The sequence below is a fragment of the Triturus cristatus genome, chromosome 6 (genome assembly GCF_964204655.1).
Source record: "Triturus cristatus chromosome 6, aTriCri1.1, whole genome shotgun sequence".
NCBI lineage: Eukaryota > Metazoa > Chordata > Amphibia > Caudata > Salamandridae > Triturus > Triturus cristatus.
In genome coordinates this window covers 718742739-718763023 of record NC_140589.1, presented here as the reverse complement: position 1 = coordinate 718763023, position 20285 = coordinate 718742739, and the positions used below count along the sequence as shown (strand labels likewise).

The window sequence follows — 20285 nt, the reverse complement described above, 5'->3', positions numbered from 1 at the left end:
TGAAGTCAATTAATGGTTCAAACAAGTCAGTAGAGGTGCACAGACAGCTTGTAGGACATACCAACGGACTAGATTTAACTGCAGGTGTGCCGAAGGATCACTTAGAACCTCGTTCCCACCCTAAACTTCCAGGCATACTTCACAGCATAGGACTTTAACAAAGAAACAGCCCCTGTGCACAGCTCATTGCTGAAGGTATGTTGGCCAATAGACTGCTATATGCGTTTTACTGTATATATCAATCGCTCATTACAGGCGCAGACACAAGAAGCCCATGACCGAGGCAGAGTCCGGGGAGGGAGACTCTGCCTGGATTCTGACGCACCCGCCATTGAAAGGGATGTTTAGAAGCAACAAATAGAAATTAGCCCTTGGGGGTGGTCATCTTACACCGACACAGAAAGGCGCAGTCAAATTACACCGATAAAAAGCAGCGGGTTTAAAATGAAATCATGAAGGGTCGGCATGTGCTAAAAAGTGCGTCTGTGTGCTATTAGTTTATCTGTTGTGTTAAAGTAAAGGGAGGGACTGCTCTGGCGAAACGAAACTGAGAGCCCAACATTAGAGGGACGAAAGCGCAGCGTCCATAAAACGGGCGTTGCGTAAACCAAGAAAAGACTGCTGCAATGTGCAACAAAGCACCGAGTAGTGCCCAAACACCAGAGGAACAAGCATTGGCCGTGCAGCCGTGAAAGTGATGCAGCCATGAAAGTGAAAGTGATTGTGCCGTGTGCTCTTTTTCAAAGCACATTCCCGTGCTTGTGGTGCGCCGCTGCGCACTCCCGCAAGGTGTATGCCGCCACAAGCACGAGTATGTGCTTTGAAAAAGAGCTGCACGACAGCTAAAGGTCTCCCATGCAGCGCATGCGCGCTGCGTAGGCGAGACCTAAAAGGTACACACACTCCCCCCCCCCCCCTCCACCCTCCAACCTCAAAAAATCCTCTGTTGTGCTCCATTCGTTTGAAGGACACTTCTGTGACCCAGCCTCATAGACATCACTGTTGTAAGTGCTATATCAGGAAGGACAGTCCTCCCATTTTATGACCCAAAAGTTCAGCAGCCTTTACAATAAAATGGAGTACACCTTATTAAACTCTCCCTAAAGCAATTTTATTACCCTCACAGTGTCTTGGTGGTCGAACACTGTTCAGTAGGGGATGCCTATCGCTGGCTCCATCTGTGTTCATGAATCCATTTGCCTGGCAAGTCCAGGCTTCCTTTCTGATGACCTTTTGACCCCGAGCACACAAAAGTCTTCTGTAGATCAGGGTATCTCTTACTGGCAGTGTTTGTGCCGGCAACAGAGATTAGCTCAACCCAACGGGAATTAGCTGTACTTAATTTGACAGCAAGCAATTATAGAATGAACTCGGGGATAGTTTAACACAGCTATGAACAATTATGCAACTGTTATGAGTAAAGAATTAAAAGTAAAGGGTTTCTTAATATTGCAATCATAAAGGAAGCCCTGCGGTTTTTAAAGACGCCGTCCCCAATTAATAGTGATTATTCATTTCAACAGTAGGGTGATTAGTAATGCTGCTGCCATCACCACGATCATTTCTTAGCCTCCTACGTTGATGCCTTAAGTATCATAGGATGTTGATAGTTGTAATCACTCACGCTGTTGACCTGTTGAAACAAGAGGTTATCAAGCATTGTATCTTGAGTGCACACACACTCACTGACAACATTCAGTTACTGCCAGCACATCTCACCCAACCACTACTCTGCATACTCTATAAACTCTTTTTTTAAAATTATATATGTTTATAAAATGTTCTCTTTTTAAATAGTTTTTTCTTTTTTTAGAGTTTTATATAGCGCGAACTAGACCAGAAGATATCGGGTATCAGAACGCTTTACATGCGCGACAGTTTCGTTCTAGATGGACACATTCATTTTTATTAGGCACTGGGAGATTAAGTGATTTGCCCAGAATCACAGAATGTTGAGCGTCAATGTCGAGACTCGAACCCGGTTCCCCAGCTTTGAGGTTGACCGCTCTAGCCATATGGCTACATCCTCTCCCCAACATGAATACAATAACATTGCAGCATTGCACAGTAGGTGCATCCATATACATCATCGTTTGCCTGACGCACGTCGGGGGGTGAGCAGCGGAAGAGACAAGCAGCAAGGAGGGCCGTAGAAACAGATCTAGCGGTCTTTAAAGCATTCTTACTTGCCTCTATAAACTCTTTACTCTTGTGCATGTTAAAATGCTGCAGTCATGTTAGAATTCTGTTACTACCTTTGCCCCACCTCTCCTGATGGATGGCACAGGTCCTTTTATGCGCCATCTGTCCATATTTGGTTTCTGAAGAGTTCTGTCAGGCTTTGCACACATGCACACTCACACTGAGGCCTGAGTTCCCATTCTTCTGTTTGCACCCCATTGTGTTACTTCATTGAATCATGAGCCGCCAGTCCATATATACATAATAAGCCCATACGTATCTGCAAACAGGACACCTTCTGTAGGTCTTTCTCTTAACCTTTGTAAGTGGAGTCTGGTGTTTATTAACAGCATTCCAAGCGATGATCCACCAGTACCATGTGCTCCTGCTGAGTCAACCTCCCCTGTGTCACCCCAAGGCCTTGTCAAATGAGTTGGTAACTTTGCTGTCATCTGATCATGTTGCCCCTCAATCCATGGTCCTGGTTGGTGTCTTTGAGTGCCACATCCCCATCTACTGTCCAGATTGTAGTCCTCTGCCCACATATTTTCTGTTGGCTGCACTGAATCACTTTTAATTTAGCAGGAATTAGGTATTTGTGTATTGTTAGTCTCCTGATTAGAGTGTGCATGATTCGGCATGCGTGGAGACTTTTACGCTGATAAACAACAAATCTGGTGCGTTCACAAAAGTGATCGCTTCAGTGAAATCAGCTACATTGTCCCACGCTGTTAACGGCATGATTATGATCGTTCTCAATCACGCTACGTGTAAAAGAACATAGAGAACCGGAGTTCTTTCCTACCAAGTGCCCTGCCATGGGCCTGTAAGGGAGCTATTATTTATGATTGAATGCCCTATCAGTTTGCTGGGGAAAAGCTTTGGCTGCATTGAATCTGAGTTGCTAGCCCCCTGATGACTCTGCAAGAATTCTTCTGTTTGTCGCAGTTGACTCTCACCTCACTTGCTAGTAGTGCATCTGTTTCCTTCAGGCAAGGAAGTTGGTAACATTGGCTGCTAAAGACATTGAAAAGAAAAGCGTCCTGAGCTATTGCTAGTGGCCAGCACTCCTCACTCTTTTTCCCACATGCTGCTCTATTCGTGGACTGCCTCTTAAGACAAATTGTACCCCTTGAGTTTGAAGCCAAGTTCAGTGTTAGCGGGCCCAAAAATTCTTGTAGGCAGCATCAGTCCTTTCTCGTCATCGCATCCTCTCATCTCCCAGTCTTCTGCAATGCTACCACGGCTTCGCCTCTGCCGTGCTCACTGAGGTGGTGCAGATAAAGCTTGTGGGCACAGATTCAACCCTTGAGATTTATGGCTCATGAAGATCATCAGGGGTCTACCCAAGCAGTTAATGCTGCTCAGTTTCTGTGCTTGTTTTGGAGTTGGGATTTTCCAATCTTTCTTGGGAAATCAGTGGATTCTGGTGGAGCGGGTCTAAAAACTGTCTCGCCGTATTCGCTCGCCTGTAAAATTGAGAACACCTCACCTTAAAGGACAGTAACATTTTCTTGGGGAACACGTCTATGAATTCTGTTCAAATTCTGTTGCTTTTTCGTTTTGTGGTATTTTTATTTTTTGTTCACATTGCCGTTTCCTGTTTTTATGTCAGGAGTAGTGCTTTGCTTCTGCTTTTTCTTTCCTTTTTAGTGTAAATATTTGTCTTTTTCTCGTCTCCCCACATCAAGGACCTACTCAGAACAGTGGTGGGATCATGAATGAATCTGCCCCTAAATCTTGGCAACAACAGTTGTAGCACTGTACTATAAATGTAAATCAATAGCATGTAGTTTTCATCTCTAATGCATGCTCCAGACTGCATCTGGTAACATTTTCCATCTTTAAAGGTGCCAATAGAGGGTCTTTCAATAGTATAGCAATGAATGTCTTGATTCAGACCGTGAAGATTATCCTTACGTTTTCACTGCATTTTTGATTTTCTATTTCGTTGTATTGGCTTTGGCGGGTCGGTGGAATGTCCTTCAGCTGTTCCTGGTGGGAGACTTTTTCCCAGGTCCCTGCTATCTTTGTTACTTTTCGGTGTATTCGGCTAGGCGACCCTTTTTCTCAACATTATCTTATGCTATGTTTACAGATCATTGCACTCTATAATGGCAGCATTATGTGAAAAATGTGCCCTTACATGACTTGAAAAAGACTTGGCAGTGTGCCTTCCCCTGGCCCACCCAAAACAAAATGTTGTGAACAGCAGGGTTGGCTTCCCAACTAGTTAACCAGTCTGCAAATATGTTATGTTAACTGGTCATACTTACTAAATCCTGAGGAAAGGCGCAATTTCACCCGGCTCCAGTGCAGTAACTAAGTTATGGACAAGTAACTTGCAGCAAAGACCTTTAAGAAAATGTGTTTTTCTAGGTCTCACCTACTAGGCAGCACATGCGCTGTCTGTTGCAAAATGTATTTTCCACTCACAGCGGGGCGTAGAGCCACGCATTGCTTAACATTGGCTTTGTCAGTGTTATTTGCTTGCTTCTTATTCATTAGTTTGTGTGGCCGTTTCTTGGATCCTTCCACTGCTTGCTTTTCAAGCACCACTTTTTTTATTTGTGATTAAGCACTCCATGGGAGTGCTTGTGTTTTCCAGCTTCTCTTTTGTGTAACTCTGTCAACTCCAAACTCCATGTTGCTTTCTGCTGCCCATATGCTTTTCTTCCTCCGTGATACACAAGCCTGCATGTGTTTCTCCCCCGTTGCTTTCTCGTCCCTGTGCTTCTCCCACTCTCAGCTCGACGATATTCTCTCTCTTGCCCATTTGCTATTCTCCCTCTCCCCCGAGCTCCATGTTGCTTTTTCTCCATGTGGTTTGCTTCTCCCACCTGTGCCCTCCGTGTTGCTTCCCCACCTGTGCCCTACATATTACTTCTGCTACCCCACTCTTGCTTCTGCCCCATTGATTCCGCCACCCATTGTTGCTTCCCACACCATCTGCTGTCCAAAAAAACAGGAAATGCTGTTAGCACATTTTTTCATTTTATTTGCCGATCCAAATTGGATCGGCAAATAAAAAGAAAAAAGTTGCCACATCATTTTGTACGTTCGTGCATGCTTTGTGCACGCACCTGCAGAATGACTTAGCCGGATGCGTCATAGGCTTTTCTTTTTTTTTTTTATTATTTAGCAGTGCTACACAGCATCAGGGTGCTGTACAGCATGGCTAAAAAACATTGACAATGCCAATAGGTTCCAAAGTTGCGACCTATTGGCTTTGACAATGCTTGTTATTACTCTGACGCCTCAATGGTATATCGTACGTTTTCGATATGGCTTGACAGCAAAGCTTTAAGTCTTTAAAATATACACAGAGTGGACTTGGACTCCCAAACGAGTGTTTCTCTCTCACCTCATGATATAGGTTGTTTGGTGTATTATTTCACTTCCTGCGCCGTGTGTATTCCAGTGGATGGGGGACTATTTTACATCTCAAAAGTACACGGAATCATAAACATTTTTTGTAATCTCTTAGATAAATTGTGCACATAAATACTTGTTATCGGTTTGTTCTTCACTAAAGCAGGCTTTTTCCCATTAGTCTGGTCTTAACATGCCAGTCAGACCTATTGCTTTGAGAATTATTGTTTCTGTACTAGGATTGTGTCTCTGCTCTGACTTTAAACTCTCCTCTATTTATTGTTGTGGTGGGCCTAGCCTTTCTCAGTATTGTTGTTAATAATTGATATTCTAATTTAATTGAGAAAGTAAGATTGATGTATTTTGCACTGGCAACGACTATATAACAAACAACAGGTGTGCGTATGTGTGTGTTTATATGTTTGTTGGCGTATCTCTTTCTTAATCAGGTGATTCCAATCTTCCTGCTCGGTTTGTATTGAGTTCGAAGATACTCCAAGTTTGTTCTTTTCTATTGAGTCTCTTGCACAGAGGATGCAAAGGTGGGAGAAGAGACCAAACATGGCACCCACATTTTTTAAACTTGTTTGTGAGTTTAATGGCAAGTCCTGTTTGCATCCTGTTTTCTACCTGTGATGTCATCAACAGAATTTGCTTGATGACATCACGGACATTGGAATGTGAATCTGTTGACTGGAAGAAAAGAGGCATGGATTCTACTGCTGCCATCTTTCATGTATTTTGGGGAGAATAACTCCTTGTTGAGATTTTCTTTTTAAATCAGCGGTGTTCAAAACATTTCCAGTAGGGCTGGATCCAAATAACATTTTCTACATATCCACATAGATACATTTACATTCAGCTGATTTGAAAGGGAAATCATGGTTATTTTGAAAACCTGACACGGATCTGGCTCTCCTGCCCTTCTGTTGGATAAACATCTCAACAAGCATTGGCAAAAGCCAACAGGTCTTTCCTACGGACAAGCTATTGACATTAACAATCAGGTGGGGGTGGGTAACGGGGGAGTGGGTGGATAATGGGACAGGTACAAAAAAGTGCTATTAAGTGCCCAGCACCTGCCCCTTGTAGCGTTTTATTTACTCCTGTCAGTGGGAGGGGGTTAAAGAAACAGAGGGGAAGGAGGGTTTAAGAGGGGAGACTGGGAAGAAGAAACCGGATGGGGTGGGTGGGAGAAGGTAAAAATAAAAGCGCTATGATATGGATAGCGTACACAGCATCATAGCGCTTTAAAAAAAAAAAATAGTACCTGAATCGCAGTGGGTGGCCAGCGGAGGAACACTAGTTAAACGTAATTGATCTGTGCTTGGTCCATGAACCACTGAAAGAAAGGGAAGTGATGCATGGCAACTGCTTTCCAATTAGAAGGCTGCATAGAAGAGTGACAGCTCTGTAAACCATTGGTAAGAAATGGGCGTGTTCCAAGCCCATTATAGAGCACAAAAGTCTTGCAAGAGAGAGCGCATGCTCACGTAGGGAAGACTTAAAAATGTTGCTACAGACATTTTATCCTATTCTTCCAAAAAGCGCAATCAATTGTTAAACAATCTCTGCCCCCCCCAACCATAGCATGCTAATTTCATAAACATTAATATTTCTTAGAGCTCGCCATTATAACAAGGCATTTTTTCCATAAATTGGGTGGATGGACAGTGATGATTGTCTGGGTGATTTTGTGTTAGCTTTTTTTTTTGTTTTTTAGATTCACCGTTTGAATTTGATTTTATTTATGGAAAAAGTAAAATTTTTAACACCAGCAGCAACTGTAAGAAGGCCTTGGTATTTAGAAATGAAGTGAGTCTTGCTCAGCAGGGAATGTTTGCGTCTTTTAATGAATCGGTCTGGATGAATCTATGCAGACATTTCCTGCTTGTCCAGACCAAAATGAGGGGCTTTGGAGCAATGTGTTTTCCGAGTGCTTGCTGGTTCATGTCTATTTAAGATTGCAAAATACATATATTTATATGTTATTTAATTTACACATAGACCATAGGCCTCATACTGTCAGCTGTTTTTCTGCAAAAGGGTGGGTATACTGCGCTCTCTTTCCATCCTGCACACTTGGATCTGGCATGCATGTAAAACTGGCTGGAAATAGACCTGTGCTGAAAAGGCTCATTGACTTCTTTTACTAGGGCGACAGTAATGGAGACCATTTCTCATGTCTTCATTGTCTTCAAATTGCAGGTGTTCGATGGTCTGTCATGATGCCCCCAAGTGACCTAAGCACCCTCCATTTTGTCTAAGTGACTGGGAAAATAGACTTCTTGTGGGGGGAGAGGGGCAGTGGGAACTAGCCTAAGAGTGCATGGGGCAGTGCAAATGGAATTCAGCGTTTGCGCTCATCTGTTCGTGCCAAACCATTATTGATCACCTAAGTAAGCTGGCAATCCTTCCCTTTCAGAACTTTGCTGAGAGCACCATGAACGAGCTGCTGGGCTGGTATGGCTACGATAAGGTGGAGCTGAAGGATGGAGAAGATATCGAAATTAGGAACTACCCAGCCGACGGGGAGAGCAGGCAGCATATTTCTGTCCTCAAAGGTAATGGGATTTAACGTTCCTTTGTCTACACAGCGGCAAAAGTGCATTGAGCAGGCAGGCTGACATCTGGGAAAGGTCTCCTTCACTGGCTTTGTGGAGGGCTTTAATTGGCATATTTGACAACCAAACTCTTCCCCAAGATACACAAAGAGCCAGCATTGCAAGCGTTGTTAGGAGGCAGAGCATCCTTATTGGGAGGGTTGAGGCCATGTGACCATGCTTGAAACTGAACAGCTTTACTTTCCAGGTCAAGGATCTGCTTGAATAGAGGTGCCTGGAACTGTGCCAATCGCTTCACCCATTTTCTACTTCAAACATGCCCCCAGCCTCCAATTCTGTAGAGTGCCCTTTTTGTGCAAGTCATTTAGGCCTTCCCGCATGTAGAGCACATCTGAATTGCCATGTAGGATAAGGAGGTGAGAGAGAATACATTCTGATGTAAACAGCTCTGATGTCCGTCTGCTATTCTGGATGACCTGACTTGACAGCGCCTAATGTCATCGGCATCCCTTATGTCTCACTCTGTGTCCTTCCCTCTCTATCCCCCCTTTCCCTGTGCACTCCTTGTTCCCCCTGCCACCCACAGGTAGCTCCCACCTGCTTCTCCCGCTTCCTCTGTGTCATTTTCCAAGTCACCATTATCTCCTATCTCCCGCCCGACCTTCCCTCCTTTGCCTTTACCTCCTTATTTCCCTCCTGTCCCCACCCTCTCGTATTTCCATCCCTCCTTCAACTGTGCTGTTCTTTCTCCCTGCCTGCCCTTACATTCCAACTGTTTGCTCCTTCGCCTTCCTTTTTTCCCAGCAGCTTCTTATAAATGCCTCTGGCAAAGGAAGGTAGACTAGCCTGAAGACTATCCTGAAGGCTTCCTCGTCTTCAACACTCAAGATACTCAGTTCTAGGCATTAATTGCTCATCCCACCCAGCTGTTTTCATTGCATGCTGAAATCTGTAGTACTGTTTAACTCATTATAAAACTAGCACTACAAGTCCCAGAATGCAACAAAACTTCCTGGTCTGGACAAACTACTCATACATAAAGATGGGAAACTTGAGGGCTCTACAACACTGTCTTCTTTTTTTTGTGTTCAGACAAGGTCAGGTGGATAGTTAGCCTTCATTATAGTCTTTCTATTTCATAGAAATTAAGGAAGGACTATAAGGAAGGCTACCTTGTCAACCGATTTTATTTGAAAAAGAAACAAAAAAAGAACAGTACTAAAATGCAAGGATGCCTTTAATGCAGTCCGCCTTTAATTCTTGTCTGGCTTTAATTTGCTTGCCCTGCTTGCATTAGCGCATTAAAAGCTAAACCTACTGGCTTTGCCTTTGCTTGTCCATACATTTCTTGCTGAGTAGAATGGTAGGCATTTAACATATTTTTATAGGAGAGTGGTTTAGCTAAATTTCATTCAGCTGAAATGGTAATCTTAGTTATTATCTTAGCTTTACCAGTTAGCTCATTTATCTGTTGACCTATGTCAAAACTTCTTGGCATCTGTAGCCTAGACGTACGTTTTTGGATGAATTAGCAGGATATATTGTATTCTATTTCTAATTTAGTCCTATTGTCCCTCATGCAGGGCAGTTACAAAACTGGCTACCGCATGTTTTCTGATGATGGACAAAACAGCCTCAAGCTGTTGGAGGGGGGTGGTGGGTGGCATCATCTAGTGGACTGCCTAATGCGCCTCCAGCGCTATATTTAGTCAAAGTAGCTTTTTAACAGTACATAAACTGACCTCTCACTTCTTAACTGTGTGGATCTTATATGCTCTTATTAAATGGCAGCTATCCAGGATTGCCCCATCATTACCTACATAAAAGATTAATAAATGTGGAGGTCTCTCCAGCACCGACCTTTCCTTTGTGCTACATGGTGATAGTGTAGCAAAGAGTGCTTTCCATTTCTTGCTTGTCCTTTGGGTATTGCTACCTGTGCTTGTCTCACAATAAAGATCGACTATAGTTAATGTGGTGTGAATGTCCCGCCATGACTTTTGCAAGGGATATACGAGGGGCTCCCCACAAAGCTCTTAAAAAACATGAACTCAATAATTTACCTTCCACCAATATTTGATCTGTGGCACATAGTCCACATCAGTGCTACAAGGACAACTCTCTACTGGCTACCAATCAAAAAATGTCTAGAATTGATCCTATTGTACCTGCTCTGCAGGTCTCTGCACGGTTTCACCACAGATTTCTCCTCCTGAGTGCTATCATACCAGCTGACAAGATACCTAGGTCAGACACCCAGAATCTCATGTCCTTTACACATTAAGGTACAAGCATCAAGGGAGAGGTACTCTGCACACGTTAAGGTCCATGTTCTAGATAACCCTTGTGCTACTCATCACCTTGAACCTGATCACCTGAACTTCAAAAGAGTGCCAAAAGTCGACCTGTTTTGCTCTGCTGACAAATACATTGTCTCCTGGATGCATATCTCACATTCTTCCTGGTTGTCCTCCGGGTTTGCCCAAATTTTGATCATGAATCGCACCCCCCGATATCTATATCTGACCTGACATTTGTATTTGTGTGGGAGCTAGATTTGGCCAAATCAATGATTATGTACATTTAATGATAACTCCGAGTTATCCTTGAGCTTTTACTCCATTATTCCAGAACTCATAAAGAACTTAACAATCCTTTAGACCAATTGCACCACTTATGGGTTAGTTTAGACAAAACACATCCGTCCCAACCCCTCTTAAAGTTACCCAAAGGATTCTCCTTTGGATGACCGAACTGATGAAACAAATATAAAATGAGTACAATTCAAATACAGTAAGATATAAGTGATGACTTTTCTTGACCAATTAAAATAATTTATTAAGAAAAAAAAAGGTCCTGTGAAAAATGAATGCCTGCATTATGATTATGAACTAGACAGGAAGCAGGGAAGGCTAGTCAAATAACTGAAGAAAGTGCAGAAGATATCAGGTATTCAAAATGTGCATAAACCTCAAATGCTCAAAATTTGCTCTACTTCTAGCTCTATCAATGAGATTTTCTTGGTTTCCTCTGCTGGCTGATCTAGGAAAACTAATACATAAGAGCACTAATGTGCAATCACTTGCAGTAAAATGTCAAATAAACCAGAGTGGAAATGACGTTGATTTTTTGCTCTTAATACCCAAGCAGTTAAAGAGGGTATGTATTTTACCCTGTGGTTGCTGATCGATGTACTACTGCTGAGGCTGCATAGCTAATTCTTAATGGGGGAAGTCTTTTTCCTATCTCCATGCTGGTGCTGTTACTGGAGTAGGAAGGAAGATATCTGAGCGAATCATTGATTGACTTGATCCTAAAACTAAGACGAAGCCTCCTGATTGTTTTTTTTCATGCTTCAGAATCCTCAGTAAATGCTCTTAAGGTGTAAAATATGCGAAAAATGCTTTGCATTACTTATGATGACATTTGTTCGCCAGTAGCAGATAGATGACATGCATTAGATCTCTAAGCACCTCAAGACACTGCTAAACTGAACTGTCTGGTGGTTCATGCTTTCCTAAGTTTCAAGTCATTGTCAGAAATTGACAATGGATGAATTTCATGGGAAGCCCAGCTTGATCTTTGTATAATTTAAGCAAGAGAATAGCTCAGCTTCTTCATTAGACCATCATACAGTAGAAGTCAGTGCTTAATTTGTAAAAATAAAAATAAATGCCAGGGCTCTCTTCAGTAGGACACCGCAGCTTGCACCACACATTGCTCCTGCTATGCTGCTGATGATAGTACCAACCCATCTACTAACCATCACACACCTACAAGTGTGACACTTTGGACTATTTCAGTCCCCCAAAGGTGTAAGAATGACTTGGGTGGCAGCTAATAGTTATTTTCAATGTAATATTGAATTACTAATTAACTGGTATGGTGGTCCTCTCGAAATTAGACAGACAGCGCCACCTTGTGGCAGGCTGTCACAATCCCCGGTGTTGGCAATTAAGTGCTGGTGCCGAGCACCGGAAACCACCGGCTCAAACCGGCCTGAAGTCCTTCTCCTTTGAATTGGACATCAGCGTTTAAGATTCTTCCAGACTGTTTCCTTAAAAGGCTGAGTAAAGCTGTTCTTGGTCTCTGTCCTTGGGTAGGCCCTAGTAAATGAACAGTATCCGTGTTGATTGAATAATTTACGCTGGCCAGAAAGCCTCAGTAAAGTTGTCCCTGATAGAGTAGCAAGCTCTGCTGGAAATTGTACGAAAGCCAAAGAAAGTGGATGCCAATTGGAAGAAGTCTTTAGCGGAGGGAAAGATTGGTACTGGTAAATTACACAAAAATCTCACCTCTTATGCTCTCATTGACTATCGTTGGTCACACTGCCAGCTATCATCAACTTGCAAGAAACACTGCTATTTTGCATAGCCCTAGGCCCAAGTAGGGACATAAAGCAGTCAATCGCACATTCAATGATATTATCTGGACCCTAGTGTGACAGAGGAAACCAACAGCGTATGGTGCCACTATTGCAGCTCCTACTTTGCAATGAGTTAAATTGCATTTTGACACAGACCAGATACAGTCACAAGAATGACTCGCCCAGGGAACAGGGCAATCATTCTTACCGAGGTCTAAAAGCAAATAAAAAGTTCAAAACGTAAGACAGATTAATTTCTCTAACTATACATGCATATTTCTAATGCATAAATAACATGTTTTCAGATTATTTTTCTCTGCCCTGTTAGCCCTCAATCTCTGGGTGATTTGGTAATGGGTCTACTTTTCTCCTTTAATATGTTTTATAAGGTGGAGGTTTAGGGTTGTTTTAGGAGATTTTTCAATGTGTTAATTGTCTTGTAGTTCTTGGTGGAATAGTCTGATATTGATTTTTCTTTTTTTTCCTGTTATGTAGATTGGCATGTGGATGCATATGGTTTTTATTAAGGATTATGACTACTTTAGTCATTTTTCATTTTAGTTATAGCCAGCAAAACCTTTCAAAATGGAAGCTATCAGGTGAAGTGGGAGCCTCCACCGTTTTTTTTAATTCAGTGTTGTTTTTTGGTTTTAGGGAATTTTGAATACCTGCTTTTTATGGTAGGCGGAAGTATAGTATGTTTCAGACCAATAGTATTTCCAGCGTCAATTTGTGCAGCAGTTGAAAGTTTTACCCCTCAGCTTCTCATTAGGAGTGGCACGTAAATTCAGTTTGGACCCAGTTACAGGAGTTACCGGGCTCAGTTCAGTGGAACCACAGCTGAAAGTGATTTCACCTGCTTAAAGCAGGTATACTGGTGAACAATATGGAGGAACCAGCACATTTTGTCCGATTTCCGTATGTTATTAATCCAAAAAACTGATAATTCCTGTAAATCCAGTAAATCCCTGGCTGCCGATGATTACAGGCCACTCGTAATGAGGGAGATATTTGGTGATGCGGAGTTTTGAATACACCATAAGAATTTGTTTTGTCATTGTTCAGGCTGAGACATTATGAATTTTGATGAGTGAGATATAGAAATTCAATATGTTTGCGTTTTATGTTATAGTAGGCATGATCTTGAAATATAGCAGTGTGTAATTGTCATAGGTTTTGAAATCCATGCCGAAATTTGCTCAGATCATCTGAAAGGTTTTGCACGTGTTAAATTACATGGGGATTCTGGTTGCACTGTGTATATCTTGATCATATTAGGTGCCAGGAAGTCTTTTGGTCAGGGAGAGAAGAAATCATCCAAGGACAGTATCTTGCTCTTTGTGTTTTTCTAAGAATAATTTGATCGCCATTTTTTTGGTAGAGAACCAGGATAGCCATGCCAGCCTCTAATATTGTGTTAACTTTTCTGCCTTTCTGTGGCTTGCATTCATAGTAGTTCTTCTTGTCCCGAAATATGCCCTACAATTTTGTATCAACATTTTTTTTCTATTCGTTTGGTTGTCATTGGCTATTAGATTGTAATTGGTCGCTCACTGGGCTTTCTGCAACTAGAGATAGATTTTTCAAAGTGGGGTAATTCATCATTGTTTTAGTGGACTGAGTATGCTCTCCAATAAGTTGTGCACCAGGCAAGGCCAGGCCTGTTATATTGAGATGTCTTTACATTCCTCCTGTACTACTAAGGGGTAAAGGTCACCTGAGCAGTGGTTGAAATTCATACTTTTAAAGTTGTTTACATCTAGTTGGTGAGGTTGACATTTTTTAAGGGCCAGATATCGCTTTGTTGTTATTTTTTTATGATCTGCTGTTATGAGTTTCTTCGTTGTAGGAGAATAATGTGAATAATTCTTAGTTCTGTATAGTGCTTGCTAGTGCATCTTAAGTTTTTTTGTAACACTGCAAAAAGCAGGCGTACATATTTCCGGACTTAATGGGGCACATTCTATCCACTTGAGTAAGATGAAAGTCTGATAAGCTGCTATACTGGGATCCACACTATTTATATCAACCCCAAGTAGTGTTATTAAACAGGCTTATTCGATTTGTGTGGTAATTTTGAATGTTTGAATCAAATTTATGAAGAATTCTAGCTTTTTATGAAAGTGTTCTGGTAAGAGGTTGGGTGAATTTTCAAATGTTGTGGGGTTGTAAATATTTGAGCAAGTTGAATGTTTTTTTTGTTTGTTTTTTAGCCATGCCACTTTGATTGCTTGGGTGTGAAAGTGTTTTGTGGTGTCTGGGTGGCAGTCCTGTATTTTTTGCAGTAAAATCTGCAGAACTGCTTGCTATATGCCACCTGATTAATTTGCTGTTGGTGTTTTAGTTTCTAGGTTTTGTAGTCCCTTCCGTGAACTCTGATTGATATGAATTTTCTCCTTTAGTTTGGGTGACATTTATGGAGGTCAGAGTGAGGTTGGTGGTTTTCAGGGCCTGGTTTTACAGCTCTGTTTCTTTTTCTATAAGGATTTTGTTGGTAGGCATTAGGCTGATTTCTATAGGAAGTGTTAATATTCGAATTGTTATAGATCCAGGACCAAGAGGTGGAATTGTTTACGTTCTGCTGTGGCAGGTGCTGGCCAGGTGGTATAAAATTATCTAAAGTAGAGATCCAGTCTTTTGGATTACTTCTACATTGGATGCAGTGTTGTTTTGAGTTAGTGTCCTTTCATGTGTTGGTGGCATCAGTAATTTGATTAAGGTATCTTAAGGTATCAGCCCCTCTTCTGCGGTCCCTAAATTGGGTTCCGGTGAAAAAAAGAATCATTTTCAAATTATGTTGTCTAACCCACCGTGCCTTTCACGGCCAAGGGCCTTCCTTTCTAGCTTCTAAGATTCTGCTCTACACTCCAGTGAGACTCCTCAGATCCAGTGACAAAGCTCTGCTTAAAGTCCCCAGGTTTAAGAAGGCCAGGGCTGGCTGCAGATCTCTCTTGTTCCAGACCCTCATCTATGGAATAATCTGCCCATGTAGCTCTGCGAAAACCATCTTCTTTTTAGAATGACACTTAATACTCACCTATTCTAGTCAACTTCAGCTTGTCCTCTGCCCTTGTCTCTCGCCGAGATAGCCCTCAGGGGCTGATTCGAGCGTGTTATTAAATTAAAAAAACATAACATAATATATTCATTTGTTAAATGATCTCCTGAAGACAAGGCTAGTTTTTGAAGCAACTCCTTTGGGTACGGATAAAGGTGGTGTATGGTAGTGTTGAGTAAATAAATGACCATGAAAAGTGAAGAGCTCTACAATTGTCAGTGATTAGGTTGTGCGTTTTAATGAAATTGTAATGTGAAAAATAAATATGTAGTAATTTCAATTTTCTGAGGCTCCATGATCAGAAATGAGACAAAAACCAAGGTAGAAAATATATAGCTTGTTTTTAAAAGAGTTACGATAGGCTGTAACTTTTATGGCGCAGACACACTTCGAAATGCTGTTACGGATGTAGTATCAAGGTCCTATCGAATGTGTGCAGTAGGCATGGTAGCTCACTCACTCAATAGGCCTCGGCTTTTGGTTTAACAGCTAAGACTCCCCTTTTTTTCAATAGATTGGGCCGGAAGTGAGCATTTGGAATCTGCATGTTGCATATGTCCATGGAACACTTGATGGTTAGTCAGGATTCATGTGTGTTGCAGTTAGGGGCTGCCTGTAATTTATGTTTGTACCCACCCTGATACACCCTGTAAGAATCATTTGAGATTTTTAAAATTATCTAATGCCCAGTGATTCCCTTTGAAGGTATTATCCCAAGATTAGGAATGTATCTTTATCTCTTTTTTTTTTTTAAACAGTTTTTATTATCATTTTCTTACCAACATCGCAATGCAACCCCCCCATCAGTCTCAGCCCTCCACCGGAGAGTGTTACACTTGATATGTCAAACAGTTGAACATGAGAAAAATCACCCTTCCCGCGTGGGCTCCCCCCACCCTCTCCCTCCCTCAGCCCATGTCAGTGTGCCCCCCTCTGCCTATCCTCCTCCTGTTGAGACCCCCTCCTTCCTACGAATCATGTACAGGTACTCAAACCGTTCCCTGGCAGCTCAGGGTTCCCCCCCATGCCTAGCCACGACTCATGTGTCCACTTCTCACCATGGCTACCCCCCTACTCCCCACTTGCCGCTTCCTCCTGTTGATCGGACGTGCTCCCTTCTCCTCCCGTGTCAGACATCAGCCCCTGAAGTTCCACCACCAACGCCTCCCATGCACGGGCCGTTGCCAATGCCTTTTCGTCATCCCTCCTAAGTGCTAGTTGCAACCGGAGTGTGCCCTCTGCGCCTGCCCATCTCGCAAACGCCGTCCTCCACCTCAGAAAGCTAGGCCCCACCCGTGATTTTCACTGCATGGTTAGTTCCCTCTTGGCCATAATCAACCCTAAGTCATAAAACTTACTGGTAATCTTCGTGCGGCGGGTATGGGGAAACCAGAGCAACAGGCAGGCCCCCATTTCCGGGGCAATATTGCGGTCTGTCACCTGATTCAGGCAGTCTATGACATCTTCCCAATAGTCACCCAGCCTCACGCATGACCAAAACATATGTTGAAAATCAGCCCCCTCTCCCCCACAACGCGGGCACTGAGAATGCGCACCCCCAAAGTATCGCAGTATCTTAACTGGCGTCAGATAGGCCCTGTGTAGTGTGAAAAACTGAACCAGCTGAAACCGGGCATTACGCGTTCCCTTCCAGGCCCGCCGCACCAGCGTGGACCATGTCGACTCAGGGATGGGCTTCCCGAGGTCCACCTCCCACCTGTCCCTCAACGTGTCCAAGGGCCGCAAGCTTGCCGTCGACAGCCTGCGATAGAGACAGGTAATAGCCTTGGACGTCCCTGCCACCATAACTACGTATTGGCAGCCCGCGGCGACTGGCGGTTCCGAGAGCCCCATATTCCAATGCCTCTGGAGGCCCGCCACGAGGGCTGCGTGAAGTAGATAGTCTCCCCGCGGGAGCCCATAAGAGTCCTGCAAGTCCTGGAAGGGCAGCAGTAACCCCTCCTGAAACAAGTCCCCCACTACTTGTATGCCCAGCTCCTCCCAAACAGCTAGCCTCGACCAGTCGCCCCCGTGCGGGAGCGCCGTACACATGCCCAGGGGGATCTCTGGGGCATAAGGGTGAACTATGGCGGCCCTCTTCTGACATCGGTTCCAGCACAACCGGAGGGTGCGCTCCTCCAGAGTAAGCTGAGCAAGATCCATCCGCTGTTGAAGGACTATGAAAGCGATCACATGACGTGGAATCAACCTGCCCTGCGGGTCCTCTGGGCCTCTATACTCCCTAGCCACCGCCTGAGTGAGCCATTGGAGCTGTGCTGCCAGATAGTACCATTCAAAATCCGGGGCCGCCAGTCCCCCCTCCGCTCTTGGCCGCCGCAATGTGGTCAAAGCCACCCGCCGCCGTCCCGAGCCCCATATGAAGCCCGTCGACAGTGCACGAAGCCTCTCAAAGAACGATGCCGGTATCCATATGGGCAATGTGCGAAAAAAGTATAGGAGGCGCGGCAGCGCCACCATCTTAAGCAGTGCCACCCTTCCCGCACACGAAAGTGGGAGCGTACTCCAAAACCCCATGCTGCCACGCAAGCCCTGAATGGCTCTGCCGATATTCCCTTCCAGCAGATCAGGCTGGGTGTGGTAGATGTTAACCCCCAGATAGCGCAGACATTGACCCTCCCATCGTATCACTCCCAGCGAGTGGGGGACCTGTCCATTAGGTAACAACAGGAACAAGCATGTCTTGCCCCAGTTGACTTTGAGCCCCGACAAACGACCAAAGATCTCCAACAAGTCGGTCGCTCCGCGTAGTGCGCCTTCTGCGTCTGCCAGAAACATCAGCAGGTCATCCGCATAAAGGGAGATATAGTGGGCCTCTCCCCGCAGCTGTACTCCAGCATAGGAGCGCCCCAGTCGGGCATGCGCCGCCAACGGTTCAATGGCCAGGGCGAACAGCAATGGGGACAACGAGCAGCCCTGCCTCGTCCCCCGCCGTACCCGGTAGGGGGCTGAGATGGTCGCCCCAGTCTTCACGCGGGCCGTGGCATCATTATAGAGCAAGGTGGTCCAGCGTACAAAGCCATCCCCCAGGCCAAATGCTTGCAACACTCGGTATAGATACGGCCACTCTACACAATCAAAGGCCTTTTCTATGTCGACCGAAAGGTTTAGGGCCTCTGGATATTCATCCCGATCCACCTCCATCACCCGCAGTAATCGCCGAACGGAGGTGGCCGTGTTACGCTGGGGATAAAGCCCGCCTGATCTGGATGAATCAGGGCTGATCAGCATGGAGAGCGGGCGGTATGCCGCGCGCGCGCACCCGCATCTCCCCCAGTTTTCAGCAAAGGTACCACAATCGCCTCCCGGGCGGAGGCGGGTAAGCGCCCAACCCGCCATGCCTCACCGTATAGGGCTTGCAGCTGTGGGGCCAGCAACTCCGTGTACGCCACATAAAACTCGACGGGCAGTCCATCCGCCCCCGGAGTCTTACGACGGGCCATGTGCTTAAGCGCGGTACGAATCTCGCCCAGTGATATGGCGTCCCCTAAATCTTTCCCGTCTTCCGGGTCCAACCGGGGTAGCCGAGCCACCAATAGAAAGTCATCCAAACCGTCAGGTGCCTCCTGCAGAGTGCTATCATACAATCCCGCATAATAACTGGAGAACTGCTTATTTATCCCTGTCTGAGAGTAGACTGGAGTCCCCCCCGGCTCGACCAGGGAAAGTATTGGGGCCCCTCGGGCCGTCGGGGTCGCCAGCCAGGCCAGGAGTGATCCCACCTTATCCCTCTCCGCATGCGCCCGGGTGAGGTAGTCCCTATGGTCAAAGCAGCAGAGCTTCTCCACGCGGACTGCCCCTCTCTCACGTGCCTCGGCAACCGCAGCCAGCCCGTCCTCCCCTGCCTGATGCGCCCGTTCGGCCGTACGCAGCTGGGCCTCCGCCCCCTCTATGTCCTTCAGCAGCGTCTTCCGCACCCCGGCGGTAGACGATATGCAAACCCCCCTAACGAACGCCTTAAACGCATCCCATTCCAACGCCCTACTCGACGCCGTTTCCGAGTTAACCGCAAAATACTGCTCTACACAGCCGCGAACCTCAGCCCGGAAAACCTGATCCTCCAGCAGCATGGGGTTTAACCGCCAAGTAGGAATCGCCTGCCGTTGCCGGGACCATTGTAGCGCCCCTACGCAGGGGTTATGGTCGGAGATGGTTTTCGCCAGGTACTCATTGTGCCGCATCAATGTCTGGGCATCCGGTGAACACAGTATACTATCCAGCCTGACATATAACTCATGGGGGGCTGAGTAGAAGGAATAATCCCTATCCATCGGATGATGGGTTTGCCAGGTGTCCACCAACCCCCAGGTGTCCTGCAAGGCCCGTCTACTGTTGGCCACCCGACGGACCACTGACTGAGCAAGGGGGGGGGTGGGACCTATCCAAATCAACGTCAGTCACCGAGTTAAAGTCCCCTCCCAGCACCACCGTCCCCGTCAAATATGACGCCAGCTTCCCCGACAGCCTGGAAAAGAAGGCGGCCTGGTCTATATTAGTGGCGTATATACTGCATAAGGCCAAGTCCCTCCCGTCCAGTCTCCCCTGCACTGCTACAAACCTTCCCTCCGTGTCCACTAGCGTCGTCAAGGGTTGGAAAGGGACCCCGGCTCTCACCCAAATCAGGCCCGCCCGCGCGAACTTCGAAAAAGTAGTATAGAACAATTGGCCCCTCCAGCGCCGCTGCAGTGCCCGCCCCTCCTCTCGATCTAAGTGGGTTTCTTGAAGG

General features: G+C 45.2%; 1 protein-coding gene across 6 annotated transcripts in view; it reads left to right on the top strand.

Annotated features, from left to right (window-relative positions):
* The window catches only part of SOBP (sine oculis binding protein homolog), a 404468-nt gene that overhangs the window by 97532 nt on the left and 286651 nt on the right, over positions 1-20285 (top strand). For all 6 annotated transcript variants that reach the window (XM_085611215.1, XM_085611213.1, XM_085611212.1 and 3 more), the window contains exon 2: positions 7979-8117. In XM_085611215.1, coding sequence (XP_085467341.1) covers positions 7979-8117 — 139 coding nt within the window. The remainder of the gene's footprint in view (positions 1-7978; positions 8118-20285) is intronic.